This window comes from Melanostigma gelatinosum (genome assembly GCF_949748355.1).
Source record: "Melanostigma gelatinosum genome assembly, chromosome: 3".
Taxonomy (NCBI): domain Eukaryota; kingdom Metazoa; phylum Chordata; class Actinopteri; order Perciformes; family Zoarcidae; genus Melanostigma; species Melanostigma gelatinosum.
Window position 1 is genome coordinate 30,615,439 of NC_136636.1, and position 15,270 is coordinate 30,630,708.

A 15,270-nucleotide genomic window follows, 5' to 3' on the forward strand; every position below is an offset into this window, starting at 1 on the left:
TTCTTTTGCCTTGCATTGATGTTTGTTATGATAAAGAGTATGTCTGATGTTTCTTATGAGTTGTGAAATGTGTGTAAGCGGTTTATAGTACGTGCTGTTAACTGTCAGTCGTGTAAAACTCTTTGTCCCCCTTTATCTCCTGGTTTAACGTGTTTGCTGTAGTGATTGAATAATGTGCTTATGTTCCTGACTAATGTTGGGCTGTGCATGTGTGAGGGGGCAGCGTTGTGTAGGTGTTTGGAGGGTTTTGTGGATTAACTGTTATTTCTGGTGAAATAGTGTCTGAATTCGGTTCCCAACAGGCCGGTCGAGTGAGGGGCACAGGCTCTCGCCTCTTTGTGCCCCGTTGAGTTTGGCATCGATATGATGGAAGGTGGCGTCGAGGTAACCTGAATGTGTGGTTGTCTGAATGTTGGGACACGGGAGAGGTTTGAGTCCCCTATGATCAGGGTCGTGTTCCGTACCTCCAGCGACCAGTCCTGCAATGTCCTAACGTGCGGGGGTGTGCGTGTGGTTCCGGCCGTCCTGGGGAGCCAGGTGGTACCGCTGAGCCCCTGCTGGAGTTTGAGGTGGACAAATCAGGTGCTGGGGTGAAGTCAGTTCGTCGCTTTGTAGTTCTCCCTTCATCATCATGGCTTTATTGTCCACCTCTGTGATTGCGTTTGTGTCAGCGGGCTCAGCAGCACACAGCTCTGGCTCCCTCTGCTGTTGGGGTGGTGTATCTGCAGATGGGGAGGATGAAATGATTTTACTACATGGGAGAGCAACATCGCTGACTGAGTGTGTGTGTCCTGCTCCATCGGACGGGCGACCCAGCATGTGCAGACAGCTGGTGAAATGCTGTGGAGATCGTGAAGCTAGTGGAAGATTAATAACTGCGTAGCACGACCGTCTATAGATATATTACAATTGTGCTCGATAGAGATCGAATCCAGGTTGTTGTGATCTTCCATAAATATATTTTCTTCATATGTGTCTGTGACAGTGGTGGGCCATCAGGGCCAGCAAGGCCTTCTCTGCTCAACAAGTTTTTGATAACTTTTGATGAGCGAGATCCAATCATGATCCACATCAAATCTGGTATCAATCGAACCAAGCGTGTAGGAGTTTGGAAAAATGGGTTTTTCACAAAATTCAAAATGGCGGAAAATTTCGTTCGGTGGAGTTTATGGGCCTGAGAGCCAGCGGAGGTGGACATGTGTGTCAAATTTCAAGTAAATTGGATATACTTGCCATGGGGCGTTGCCAGTCCAACTTATAGGGGGCGCTAGAGAGCCATTTCGTTACACACACATATGCAACCGATATCAGATGGCTATCTTCACCAGGCCTGACAAGTGTGCAACATTTGCGCCTGATGTACTATGTGTATTCGAATTTCAACAGGGACCTTGCGGCCCAACGCTGTCGGTGCTCGGCCTTAATAAATAAAATAATGCACCAACACTTTTGCTGCATCCATCTGTAACCATGACACTGACCAGATGTTTACAGTTGCTGTTCAATGAAGGTTGCCACCTCAGCCACATTGGTTTTATTCTTTCTATGGCAGAGCTGCTTCTTGCTGAAAATCCTTTCAAGGGTGCGTTTGCTCTGTACAATCCCACGTGAAACAGTGTTGGGGTCTGACCATATGGCTGCAACATGTGCTGTGGGACAAAGAGAGTCAGGCCTTCCCTTTTGCAAGCAAAGCTTTCATCCTGATTGTGGTTTGATGAGAGCAAACCTCCTCTGAAGGAATTTCACACTCGGGTGTGAGTTTCCTCTCCCCCAAAACTATGCGTTCCTGAAGTCACCTGAAAGCGCCGCTGCAATCTCATTGGCCGAGAGCCAAGACACCCCAGGACCCCTGTAGTTCAGACACTGTTCTACAAAACTACATGCAGCCCCACCTCGAGGCTTTTCCATTTCGACCTCCGTCGAGCTAGGGCGCACACCAACGTTGCTCCACTTTTTAACCAAAATCCCAGGTTTTACAGTTATATTCGCTGGCCGAATTCACCAAAACTGTCTATTTTATCTTTGTTCGTATCCACGAAGCGAACCCGTTTAATCCTGCAGAAGTGAAGAAGCAGACTTCTTCAGAACGAGAGACCGAGAATTTCCACTCTCCACTCTCCCCCAAGAGCCTCGTCTGCTCCGGCCATAAGGACGCGAAACTCCCTTATACAGACGACAGCGACTCTCTCTCACCGAGAGAAACACGGCTGCCGCAGCCGTGCTGCACGAGCCCACTGAAGCTCCGAAGAAACCCCCCCAGAACACTCCCCTCCATCACCACGATTGCATCGTACTGTAAGGCAAGATAGAGTCTGGGCAGAGTTAGAGAGAGTTCATTTGTGTTTATTTTATCTTGTTTATGTGCTTAAAGTACTGTTCATCTTTATAACGAGGTGTATGCTTAATAATCGCCAACACTAACGATCGCTGAGATTGTTGGGGTTGTGGAGAAGCTAGTGTATTCCATGCTACTGTGATCTGTGTTGAGCGAGCCGCCTAGTGAAGTCGAAGCTGCTTCTCATCAGTTCAGGAGGTCAGAACCGCCGGCTGAGACAAAGAGTCGCTGTTCTCTCCCCTGGCTGAGAGAGCAATCTTCAGACTCCTGCGTGGCGCAGAGGATCGTAATCGCTTGTTTTATTTCATTTTGTTTGGGTTCCTTCCCCTTTTCGTTTACTAACCCACGCACACACATATAGCTTTGAGCTAATCTAGCTACGTGCTGAACAGCTGCTACCACATGTAGACACCGGGTCTCCTGTTGGCTATCCGCCATTTTGGGTCTCACGCCTGAGAGACGTCACCACGTCCCAGCTACGTCACACATCACTGAGCTGTTCCCTCGCTCCCCCCCCCTTTGCTCACACACACACACACACACACACACACACACTCACACACACACACCCCTCTTTTCAATAGTCTGTTGATTTTAGATAGCGTGCTCATGAATGTATATTGTTGTTCCCTCGCTTCCGTACTCCTGCGCGGCGCAGAGGATCGTAATCGCTTGTTTTATTTCATTTAGTTTGGGTTCCTTCCCCTTTTCCCCTTAGTTGTTGTTAGTTTAGATATTAGTTGACTAGATCATTAGTATTAGAACTTAATAAACTGTTATATTGTAAAGAGCAGCTGTCTGTGGTTACTTTGTGCATGTGTATTGTGATAATAACTGTATATGTGGTCTGTGCTCGAACTTAAACCTTCACTGTCACCCTGAATGTGTAACAGCACGCAGACTATTGACGTTATGAGTGAACACTAATTATGAGAATTAGTTTTATCGTTTGGTTATTGGTCCCTGTTCGCAGGGTGGTGCCCCGTTGTTATTAATAATCATTAATAATTGTTACTGACATTAATAATTCTGTTGATTTAGTTTCTTAGATGCTGATAACCCAAACACGCTCCTTTAGATCCCAACAACAGCAAGCAAGTGAAGTATTTCATGTGTTGTAAAGACACATTTAAAGTAGTCTTCAATGTACTCACAATCCATTTCTATGTCAAGTGTACAGTAACCAGCCAAAGAGCTGCTTCTATGACTGTTGTGTTGAGGTATCTGATAATTTCTCTTTTTTTATGAATTGAAAAATGATATATATATATATATATGGGTTTTTGTGATTTTCTTTTCTTTTTTCTAGTGGATATGGGCTAACCCTAAACCTTTCTTGACTTATGTTGCAAAAAAAAAACAGTGCGCTAAGAAGACATAAAAAAATGAATTACTATGATCTGGTGCTTTGGCATCAAATATTTTTTAACCACTGTATTTGACAAAAAAGTATTTAACATATGTAAACAACAGATCCTGGATCAACGTATGCTTATGTCAACATATGATAAAATATGTGATATGATAAAATATATATGGCCATATATAAGAGTTTCATGAGGGTTATTCTTTTAAATACTTTTTCCTTTCTCTTCTTGATTGTTGTGTGTTTCTTCCCCTTTGTTTTGTGCTGTAGGTTATAGATAATGCTTACAATTTAACAACCAATTTAATTTCTAGTTTTCTCACCACCAAAACTTCATAATGGTTTATAGACAACTCTATATCGCTTCACACCTAGTATTAAAGGCACCCAACCAGTATCTGTGGAAGCCCCTCCATTCAGCAACAGGCCAGGTGTAGCATAGTAACGAAAGGCAGTGAAAGAAGACAGCAAGTGATGAAATATGTTGCCTGTTCGTATCCAGGCCATTGATAGCTGGTGCCTCGTCAGAAAGCAAAAACCTGAGGGGTTGCATTCCACGCTAAGCGTTTCCTCTCACATGCTGTACAAACAGGGTGTGAGTGATGTTGTGAAATTTCGGGGAAAGCATTTGAAGGTTTGCCAGTCACTACTGGTTGAAACAAATTCCAAAAGCCAACACTGAATGGGATTATCCGAAAAAAACACTGTGCGCATGTCGAGTATGTAGCATCGGAAATAATGTATTGCAAATATTCCACCACTTCCTGTATCCAGTAAATGACGCAAGACACTCGCACAAACAGCATTATGTTGCTCTGTCTCAAGTGTAGACCATATCATACACATGTCATGTAAATCGAATGCTGTTAGACACACAACGCTAACTTCCTGTTGCCAGTAGATGGCGCTATGACTGTCTGGAAATTGGCTTGTTGACATCCTCAGGACATGATTGTTATCAAGCACGGCAGGTTTGGGACAGATTTGAGCAAGTCCAGTGGAGTACAGCCAGCATATTTTATAATGGCTAATGACGTGAAATGACCAACATGCCACAGCTATGCCATCCCATCAAACATAAAGCATTTAATAACCCCTCAAAATCACCTTTGCTTTTGAATAATGAATAATGATGAATAATGCGTAACCGCGGTAATGGCGTTCAACGAACGGTCAAAAGCTTAGTTGGCTTTATGAACATTACATTTGTGTGGATCTGATTTACTTACCTACCATGTGTGGCAAGCCAAAGTAAAGCGACTGTAACTTCCTGTTACCAGTAGGTGGCGCTATGACTTTGATTCAAAATTGGCCTGCAGATGTCTTCAGGCCTGGAGTCTAATCAAACATGTGAAATCTGGTAAAGATCTGATGATGTGGAGTCGAGATACATCAGTTTATTCGTTCATGGCGAAGGATCGAAATTCGCCGAGCCGCCACGTCGCCGTCCTTCAGTAACTTCTTACAATCTTCACAATGAAGCATTAACAAGGTCTTAAGGCTTTTCAAGGTCTTAAGGCTTTTCAAGGTCTTAAGGCTTTTCTGACAAAAACTGAGATGGATCTGATTATTTTGTGAGGAGGATGTAATAGTATACAACTTTTAACTTCATGCTACACTATGTGGCATACCTACTAATACCTACTCATTTGCATGCTGCTGACTGAAACGCAATGTTGGGGCTATTGAAAAAGGAGAACTTATAATAATAATAACAATAACAACAACAATAATAATAGAAAAACGTTAGAAGAACAATACGCTCCGACTTCGTCGGTGCTCGGGCCCTAATGACAACATGAAAAGAACAATAGGTCCTCCGCAACTGAAACATGCATGTATAAAATGCACCCATAATCCCAGACTGATACGTTGGCTTCTTCAATGCAGAGAAAAATATGCTTTAACCAATATGTTTCCTCAACCAAGATACCTGTACCCCGTGACTCGTTTTATGTTTGTGACCTTCTTTGTAGAGATGAATATATTGTCATTGGCACTATTTTTGGCTCTGGATAGCTGAGCCGACAATCAAGTCTCAGAATTTGAATCCACCATCAACGAATAATCAAAATCAGTACTTAAATCACGCAACAATTACTGTTGTTGACACTAAAATAACACTGAGTAACTATTCATTTTTTCAATATACTGCAAGTGGATTTTTGTATTAACACAAACTGAAACCAACAATTGCCAAAGAAGTAGAAAATTAAGCGAAAATGTTATCGTGTATTTATTACTGCACTGTGTCTCATCTGTGTAATTGTGATGTAGTTATGGGCTCAAACATGCTACAATGGTTGAAAAGCCAAGTAAAAGCAATCGCTGTAAGGAAGATCTGAGAGCCCTGACCTCAACCCCATTCCAACACCTTTGGATTAACTGGAGTAGTCGGACCAGATCAGCCAACATCACCTCATTGTTGGATTTGTGCTTTGGTGGCTTAATGGAAGCAAATCCCTGCAGCCAGATTCAAAACCCTGTGGCCATCTCAGAGATGAAGTGGCTGTAATATTCGATTGTCCACATACGTTTGGTCAGGAAGTGTAGCAGCTGATTGATTTGACCCATATTCTATCAGAACATTGTTTATTATGTAGCAGTAGAAGGTGTGGTAGGGGTGTTAGCTGATCACGAGCCACTAGGGACCAGTAGTGAGCCAGTACAGACAGCTGACGCGCTCTCTGTGCAACATGATACCTGACCAGCCCTTCTGAAGGGTGTATGCTGATCTCACTGTAAGGACACAATTATTGTCAACATTCCGCTTCTTCACCTTGGCCCTGAGTTCTGTGCCTGTGTGTTTCTGTGTAGTCTCCCCTCATGGTTCATCTGAGCATGTAGTGTGTATAAACATTCCATAGTGCTAAAGATGAGCAGGTGCTGTATATAAATATGTAAGGTGTGACCTTCCACACAAGTCATTTTAAAACTCGTTTTTTAAAATCCCGTAACGCATTTCAAACCTATGTAATAACGCAAAAGCATCCTATAAAAGCTAACCCAGTCTATTAATATCATATAAGCCCAACTGATGATGAGAAAGAGAGAGAAACAACTTTGAGAGAACAGCAGAGCAGGTTTGTTTTGTTGATCAAGTTCTCAGGAACAGGGAGGAGGAGGAGGGTTGGAGGTGTGGCTAGCTGCAGGTGGAATTCCCCTGAACTCACCTGCGTCCACCCCCCCCCCCCCCCCCTCTACAGGAGTATAAAGCAACACAGGTGGTATATACAGCAACAGGTGCATCTCAGCCTCAGAGACAAAGGTTACAAAGAGAACATGCAGAGGAGAGCACTGATACTTTAACAGTGGAAATTATAAAATACAAGAACTGCGGATTGTCTTGAGAGCAAAGTTCCTCTACATCATACTGTGGCTCGTGCTGGAATCAGGTAAAAGACATTAGTTCACTATTTATTGGAAATGATACAGTCGTCCTAATGTTACAGAATTTGATCGTTACAGAATTTGATCGTTACAAAACTAGACGACAACAAACATGTGTTGATGATATTTACATTCTCTTTGAATTGATCTTGGCGTGTAAACTTAACTTCTCTGTTTCTCAGTGTCTCCATGTCATCACCGTGCCTCAGCAGCATCTTGACTCATGCCAACCGTACCATGTATCAGACTGGTATCGCTGACGTCCGGCCGCAGCAGCCCAGTGTGCTACCCAGCATCAACACCCTGCAGATCAGCAATTCAGCATACAGCACTGGTAAGAGGGCCACCAGCTGTCTGTGAACCTCATTTCTGTCTTGTAAGAAGGCTGTAAGATTCGATTGTGTGATCTGTGCGAGACCAAAGATTTGAAATTGTGTCGTGTCTTTCTTGGCTGTGAAGCCTTTGTTTGCCATTATCCTTCAGTCTGAGTTTCAACTGAAGACTAATCTCTACGTAAACATGATCCTTTATTTTCAAACTTCAGCCGGTGGGACTTTTCGCTCACTGAACTTTGCTTTGACCTCATTTCGACACTGTTGGCTCAATCATTGACCAGGCCAATGTTTAACTCAGCATAACCGTCCAACAGGAGAATGCTGCCACCTCACAGTTGAAACAGTGAAGACTTTGTTTGTCTGACCTTAGAGACACAAACCCAGACCCGGTGATGATGCAGACTGGTATCAGTCCACATCACTGCTGGCTGAGCAGGGGACACATGCTGCAGGACATTTAACAAGCAATTGTGAACATTTTGAACTTCATTGTCTCACTGCCATATATAGATAGAAATGCTCAATGATGGTCAGTGCAACTAGTGCAAAGAGAGATCATTCCATCCACACACATCCCATAGTTACAATCAAGCGTTTCATGTCTCTCTCTTTGCAGGTCAGTGGTACAGGCACATTAACCCTTACTGCTGGACAGCAGACAACGTTCTGGAGTGGATCAGCGACCACGTAGAGAGCACCAAGTTTGATGCAAGCACCCTGAGTTTGGCCTACTGCGCCATGGATGGCCCTGCTCTCTGCCAAATGAACCTGGAAGAAATCATCGTGGTCTTTGGCACCCAGCTTGGCCTACACCTCCACCAGAGTCTGGAGGAGCACAAGACCAAATTTGGTAAAACTGCATCTGTAATGGGGAATGATTTGTAGAATTTCTGAGCTGAAATTGAACCATGTATGCATATATATGGTTCTGTTATTTGACTGCTGGACAGCAATTGCAATACAAAGATTTGAGTAAGTCAAGGGTTGGCCTCTGTTCAGACAAAAGACAACAATGGAGTTCCATGCATGTGCTTTGCTGGAATTTCCTGTTGCTGTTCTATGTTCCAGCTAACACCATCATGTTTCATCTCATCATGTTAGAGCTGTCAGGACCAGAGCTGAGTGAAACCTGCCAGCTCCTGGACAACTTCCTGGACAACTTAAACTTCCCTTTGCTCAGCACCATTAAATTTGGCGAAGGTACATATTGTGTAGTAATGTTACATATTAGCATAAATCAATGTTGTGTGGATTGTGTGGGCTAATGTTGCAACTCGCTCCCAACAGCAGAAGGAGCCGTCAACAAGAGAGAGTTTGAGTACAGCGATGATTGTAACTTCACTCGTCTTGCCATGGAACCCAAGACGCCTCTGGGAGACTCTGAGTACCTGTCTGACAGCGAGTACAGCTCCTCCTCCAACAGTCAGTATTTCATTCTCATCATATTGCTCAACTCTTCAGTTTCTTAAGAATGCTGTATATCTGAAACATGTCTCATGTTGGTGGCTCAGGTGGGACGTTTGACTCCTCAAGCTTTGACTCACTGGAGTCTGGCAGTGGCGAATCAGACCCGGAGTTCTGCTACCCTCCTATCTCAAGTGAGTAGCAAGCATCGCTGTTTGTAAGGTTCTCTCCACAGTCTCAGCCATGTCAGTGAGATTAAGTAAATGTCTTACAATCAACTGTTGTCTTGACAGAGGTACACATCAAAACAGAAAAAGGAGAGTCTCGACTAAAGCGACCACGTGGGCGACCTCCCAAGCTCAGCAGAGAGCACAGCAGCAGCATTTATGACAATCAAAAGAAAAAGAAACACGGTGAGGCCATGTTCGGAGAACCAGTAATGTCATGCATCATGTAAAACACTGTTCAAAAAGGCCTCTGTGCATGAACACTGCTGAACTGTTGACAGATTCTACTTTGCATCATAACCAGGCAACATTCATATCTATTTGATTTGCCTGCTTATTCATATAGATCCATGCACATACAAACACACATTTAGCTAATTGTGTGCCACCGTTTGTCTGCAGCACCCCGAGGAACTCACTTATGGGAATTCATAAGGGACATTCTGATCCACCCTGAGAGGAACCAGGGCCTGATGAAGTGGGAGGACCATCGTGAGGGTGTCTTTAAGTTCCTCAAGTCTGAGGCTGTGGCTCAGATGTGGGGCCAGAAGAAGAAGAACAGCAGCATGACGTACGAGAAACTCAGCCGTGCCATGAGGTGAGTTCATGGAGCAGCTCAAAGAGTTTGATGTAGAAATTCCAGCTCCTCATCAGCTTTTCATTGGATCTGCAGAAGTTCAGGAGTCTAGCATTGTGTCAAGATGTGTTTTTGTCTGTTTGCATAAGATGTTTCAACATAGACAACCAGCCAAGACGGTGTAGTTGTATCTTCTTAGGCAGAATTTCAAGTGATAGTTTGTAATACAAGCTGTTGTTCTAACTTTGAAGTATTTAACTTCAGTTGACAAAGCTCCTCCGAAGCCACAGGAGAGATTATGGAAGTCTCAGTAATACTTTCTTTGATTGGTCGATTGACCTTTACCCTTTAATCCTGGTCTGGCCACTAATGGAAGAATATTGCGAAAGAGACGAGGAACCACTTTTGACATTTGAATTGACTAACGAGTGCTTTGCATTAGTGAAGTTCATCAGGTGATGAAGGGAACGGCATACTTTGAGTCTTAAACCTGCACTAACTGAAGCCCCTCCTCCCTCAGGTATTACTATAAGAGGGAGATCTTGGAGCGAGTCGATGGCCGTAGGCTCGTTTACAAATTTGGAAAGAACTCCAGCGGCTGGAAGATTGAAGAGATTGGCATGGGCATGTGAGGCATCCGTCACCGAATGGGTGGAACCCAACAAGCCAATCAGAGCTGTAGTTAAGGAACTAGAATCATTTGTGTGGCTTGTCTGAGAAAAAACCTTTCTTCCCATGATGTTTAAGACACTAACTTCCTCTTAGAAGGAAGGTGTTGCAGAAAATGTAAGCCAGTGTTTTTGGCTCTAGTAGGTTTTATGAACCAATATTAATGTTGTATTGTTGTTTGTCACCGCAGAAACTATGTGTGCAGTAACTCAAATGGACATCGTTTTGGATGCTTGTGAATGTCTGTAAGCACATAGAGGCTAAAAAGCAAACTTTTTACGATTGTAGAGAATTAACTCTGGTGTTTGTGTTTGAGTTTCTTTCGTGATGCAGGACGACTTCATCCTAATCTGTCACTATATCATTTGTTTGGGTATAAGGCCGTTAATGACTGTATTGTCATGCTGGAAATGTCTTTTTCTTACTTTCATATATTGCTGTTGTTATTCTAAAAGGGTGAAACTTTCACCATCAGTTTTCTATGTTAACTTAAAAACAGTTGTGGAGCTGAATGTAGAGACATCTGTAAAAGTATTCTTCTGGTAAATTCTATGTTGTGGACAAAAACCAAAGAGAGAGAACAACAGTTAAATAATGAATACTACTTCACATTAATACAGCAACAATGTGCACTAATGCTGGTGCATGTTGGTTTCACTTGTTTCACATTTTGTACACACAATGTAAAGAGTAAAAAGTAGTTTCTGAGTAACTATATCGCAAATGTTATATGATCTCCTGTAAAACAATTTTGTATTAATCTTTCATAAAATCAGTTCCTGATACTGTTTTTCTGATCTATTTGTATGTTATTAGGGCCCGAGCACAGCCGTAGTCTAAGCGGAGGACCTATTGTTATTCTAATGTGTATTATTATTATTATTTGGGCCCGAGCACCGACGTAGTATCTCGGGGTCTTGTTCATGAGTGAGGGTAAGATGGAGCAGGAGGTCGACAGGCGGATCGTTGCGGCTGCAGCAGTAAAGCAGGCGCTGCACCGGACCGTCTTGGTGAAGCGGGAGCTGAGCCGGAAGGCAAAGCTCTCAATGTACCACTCGGTCTACGTTCCTACCCTCACCTGTGGTCACCAACTCTGGGTCGTGACCGAAAGGACGAGGTCGCGGCTACAAGCGGCCGGAATGAGCTTCCTCCGTAGGGTGGCAGGGCTCAGCCTTAGAGATAGGGTCAGGAGCTCCGTCATCAGGAGGGAGCTTGGAGTCGAGCCGCTACTCCTTCGTCGAAAGGAGTCAACTGAGGTGGTTCCGCATCTAATCAGGATGCCTCCTGGACGCCTCCCCCTGGAGGTTTTCCAGGCACGTCCAACTGGGGAGAGACCCCGGGGAAGACCCAGAACACGCTGGATGGACTACATCTCCCAGCTGGCCTGGGAACGCCTCGGGATCCCCCAGTATGAGCTGGAACATGTTGCCGGTGAGAGGGAGGTCTGGGTCAGCCTGCTGCCACCGCGACCCGACCCCGGATAAGAGGAGGAAGATGGATGGAATGGATGGTCTTGTCCCATTGTTCCACCCTGATCAGGTCCTATTCCACCCATATTTGGTAGGAGTCTACCCAGATCTGGTCCATTTATACCCACTTCTGGTCCTATTCTAACCAGATCCTATCTTATTCTATCAAGATATGGTCCTATGGTACCCAGTTCTTGTCCAATTATAACCACTATTCTATAACTATTTTACCAAGATCTGGTTTTATCAACTTCGCAAATTAACTTGTTTACGGAAATACTGGGCTTACAAAAGCACTGTGTGAGTGTATCTTAGTGTTTGGCTCCTCATTTTAAGATGCATTATGTATATATGAATATATTTATTATACTGCCCATCGTCAACATACTCACAATGATGAAGGCAGAGCTATCTGGCAAGAGTAATTTGGGAGCTCTGTGTATTGTGCTGAAGACTCTTTGACATGGACAGGAGGAGCAGACGATTAAACCACCGGCACTCATATACCTCACAGCCACCCTCAGTCCTGTTTGAAATCAAATTAACCACTTGGGTTAGCAAAGCAGCCTGAAGCAGCTAATCTGTCCGAAATACAACAGAAGAACCACACATCTGTTTAGAGTGCAGAGTCATTCATGTCGTTGAATTAAGATGCCACATTAGTATTGAACCGATCTAATATTATTCTGCATAATATATATATATATATATATATATATATATATATATATATATATATATATATATGGTGTGTGTGTGTGTGTGTGTGTGTGAGCCCATCATAATAGCATGCACTGGGGTACAGAATACAGAGAAAGCCCTGCCATGGAACAGTAACCATCATGAAAACAGGGCTTCATTCTTTCCATATCGTAAACTCAACAATGTGGTGCCATAAAAAAACCTGTAACACCTGTTTACTGATATGGTTTCAGAACATGCCAGTGTTGCACAATAGCACCTTTTAACTGGCACAATTGGACAGCGTTATGCAATCCAACACTTGCATAAAGCTTTCAAATGAACCATGTAACATGTGTCATTTTAGTGTGAAAGTCAACAAGCATGAGAAAAAGCAGACATTCTTTGTCGATAGATAGTGCAGGTGCACTGTCTGCGTATAATTACATTATGAGACAAAACAACTAATAATGGTCTTTGGCAGCTATTTAATATGTAGACACACATGATCAATCCACCAGTGTTAGATTTCCAGCATTTAGCAGGAAAACTGATTTGTGTGGTTTACTCACCTCTGTCTGCTTCTTCCAACCCACACTGGCAGACTGGGTTCTGGTTTCAGCTTGGTGCACAACAGGTTTGGCCTGTTGCAGATGACAGGGTGTGATAACATCTTCATGGCTTGTCTGTTGTAGAAGAACTTCCTTTAGTGCCAATGGCTGCCACCACTCTGTCTTGTCACATTTCTATCTGATGGTTTTGGAGCAATGCAGGAACTAATGTGATCTTCATGTTTTGCAGCAAAAAGTGAAAAGAATGTTTTTGCACACGTAAAAATGATTATATTTCTATGGCTCCGGAAAATGTCATAAAAATGTCATAAAGATAACCTAACCTCATACTCTCACCTTCTAGTTCCAGAGTCCTTCTCACCTTCTAGTTCCAGGGTCCTTCTCACCTTCTAGTTCCAGGGTCCTTCTCGCCTTCTAGTTCCAGGGTCCTTCTCACCTTCTAGTTCCAGGGTCCTTCTCGCCTTCTAGTTCCAGGGTCCTTCTCACCTTCTAGTTCCAGGGTCCTTCTAACCTTCTAGTTCCAGGGTCCTTCTCGCCTTCTAGTTCCAGAGTCCTTCTCACCTTCTAGTTCCAGGGTCCTTCTCACCTTCTAGTTCCAGGGTCCTTCTCACCTTCTAGTTCCAGGGTCCTTCTCGCCTTCTAGTTCCAGGGTCCTTCTCACCTTCTAGTTCCAGGGTCCTTCTCACCTTCTAGTTCCAGGGTCCTTCTCGCCTTCTAGTTCCAGGGTCCTTCTCGCCTTCTAGTTCCAGGGTCCTTCTCGCCTTCTTGTTCCAGAGTCCTTCTCGCCTTCTAGTTCCAGGGTCCTTCTCACCTTCTAGTTCCAGGGTCCTTCTCACCTTCTAGTTCCAGGGTCCTTCTCACCTTCTAGTTCCAGGGTCCTTACACTGGGCGAGCGGGTCGTCCCTCAATCAGAAGATCGGCGTTTGGTCCCCGGCTCCGCTGGTCCATGTCGATGTGTCCTTAAGCTGTGCCTACAGTGTGTGAATGTCAGATAGTGAAATAGTGGCACCTTGCATGGTAGTCCCTGTCATCAGTGTGTGAATGGGAATGTAAATCCATTTACCATCCATTACCATTTACTCAGCATTGCACTACATTGCTACACAAACCATCACTGGTGAACCGGACGCCAGCAATGGAGTAAGTACTCCAATGAAAATGTGAGACTGCGAGGGCAGCAAAACAAATCGCTGAAGTTGACTGTGCCATGGCGGATAATACAGCTTTTGGAGAAGAAGCTTGCTTCCGATTCAACCCAGTCTATGCTCATTTCTTTTGAACCTTGTTTGGGGGCGACTGTGGCTGAGTGTCAGTTCGAGGATGGGCGGTTGGATCCCCCTAGTCCATGTCGATGTGTCCTTGGGAGAGACCCGTAACCCCACATTGCTCCCGTAGGCCGTGCCTACGTGTGTGAATGGGAATGTTAAATATGTGAATGGGTGAATGTTAAAAGAAGTGTTAAAGCGCTCTGACTGAAGACTGGATAAGAGCTAGACAAGTACAAGACCACTTGGCATTTCCATACAACAAGATATTCATCCTCGCTGTGTAGCATGTGGACCAGGGCAGCATGTGGTCCTGGCAGCGACAGTGCTTGATGGAAAACATTAAAACTGCTAAACTATTTCACTGTAAACTCAGAGAACAGTTGAGTCTTTATTGTGATAAAAAAGGTCCTTCTGAAAAGTGAAACAATTTACTCCAAAAAGGAACTCAATAACCTGTGTCTGTAATCACCCCCCTTGGTTTGTTGGTGGCTTTTCAAGGTGTTTGAGCTCCAGCTGTGTGAACGGAACTGCTCATTTAAAAACAGATAAAATGTGTTGGTGTGGAGCAGGACAGTGCTGAGAAAAACATAAACAACTGAACGGCGTCATAATTGAGTCGATGTTTCACTCCAGTATCGAGCATTTATTGCCAGATTTCCAAGGGAGTCATCGCGACCCGACCTGTTTGGGTTGTTTGCCCATTCACTTCGAGTTGTGTCACTGCAGAACTATACAGCCAGACTGTGTACACATGAAAAGTGGATTTTAGTCTGCTTCCATGTCACAATATAGATAGATATGTCATCTTTTAAGTAACATTATGCAAGATAATCTATAATAACCAAAGGTGAGACATCTCCTCGTCAGTATGAACTTTCATCAGTGAAGAGTTCAAACACAGTCATGCTGGACTTTAGCAATTCCTGCTTAAAAAACTGAAAAGTAAAGCCACACAGTAACTTATTACAATAAAATGC

At 43.8% G+C, this 15,270-nt stretch overlaps 1 protein-coding gene across 1 annotated transcript; it reads left to right on the top strand.

Moving 5' to 3' along the window:
• The first annotated feature begins 6,976 nt into the window (after positions 1–6,976).
• Positions 6,977–10,977, top strand: elf3 (E74-like factor 3 (ets domain transcription factor, epithelial-specific)). Its single transcript, XM_079297294.1, has 9 exons — positions 6,977–7,096; positions 7,274–7,425; positions 8,043–8,276; positions 8,528–8,626; positions 8,714–8,848; positions 8,938–9,024; positions 9,124–9,243; positions 9,460–9,655; positions 10,155–10,977. The coding sequence occupies exons 2-9, from the start codon at positions 7,281–7,283 to the stop codon at positions 10,264–10,266; spliced, it is 1,128 nt and encodes a 375-aa protein (XP_079153420.1). The 5' UTR covers positions 6,977–7,096; positions 7,274–7,280; the 3' UTR covers positions 10,267–10,977.
• The last annotated feature ends 4,293 nt before the right edge of the window (positions 10,978–15,270 follow it).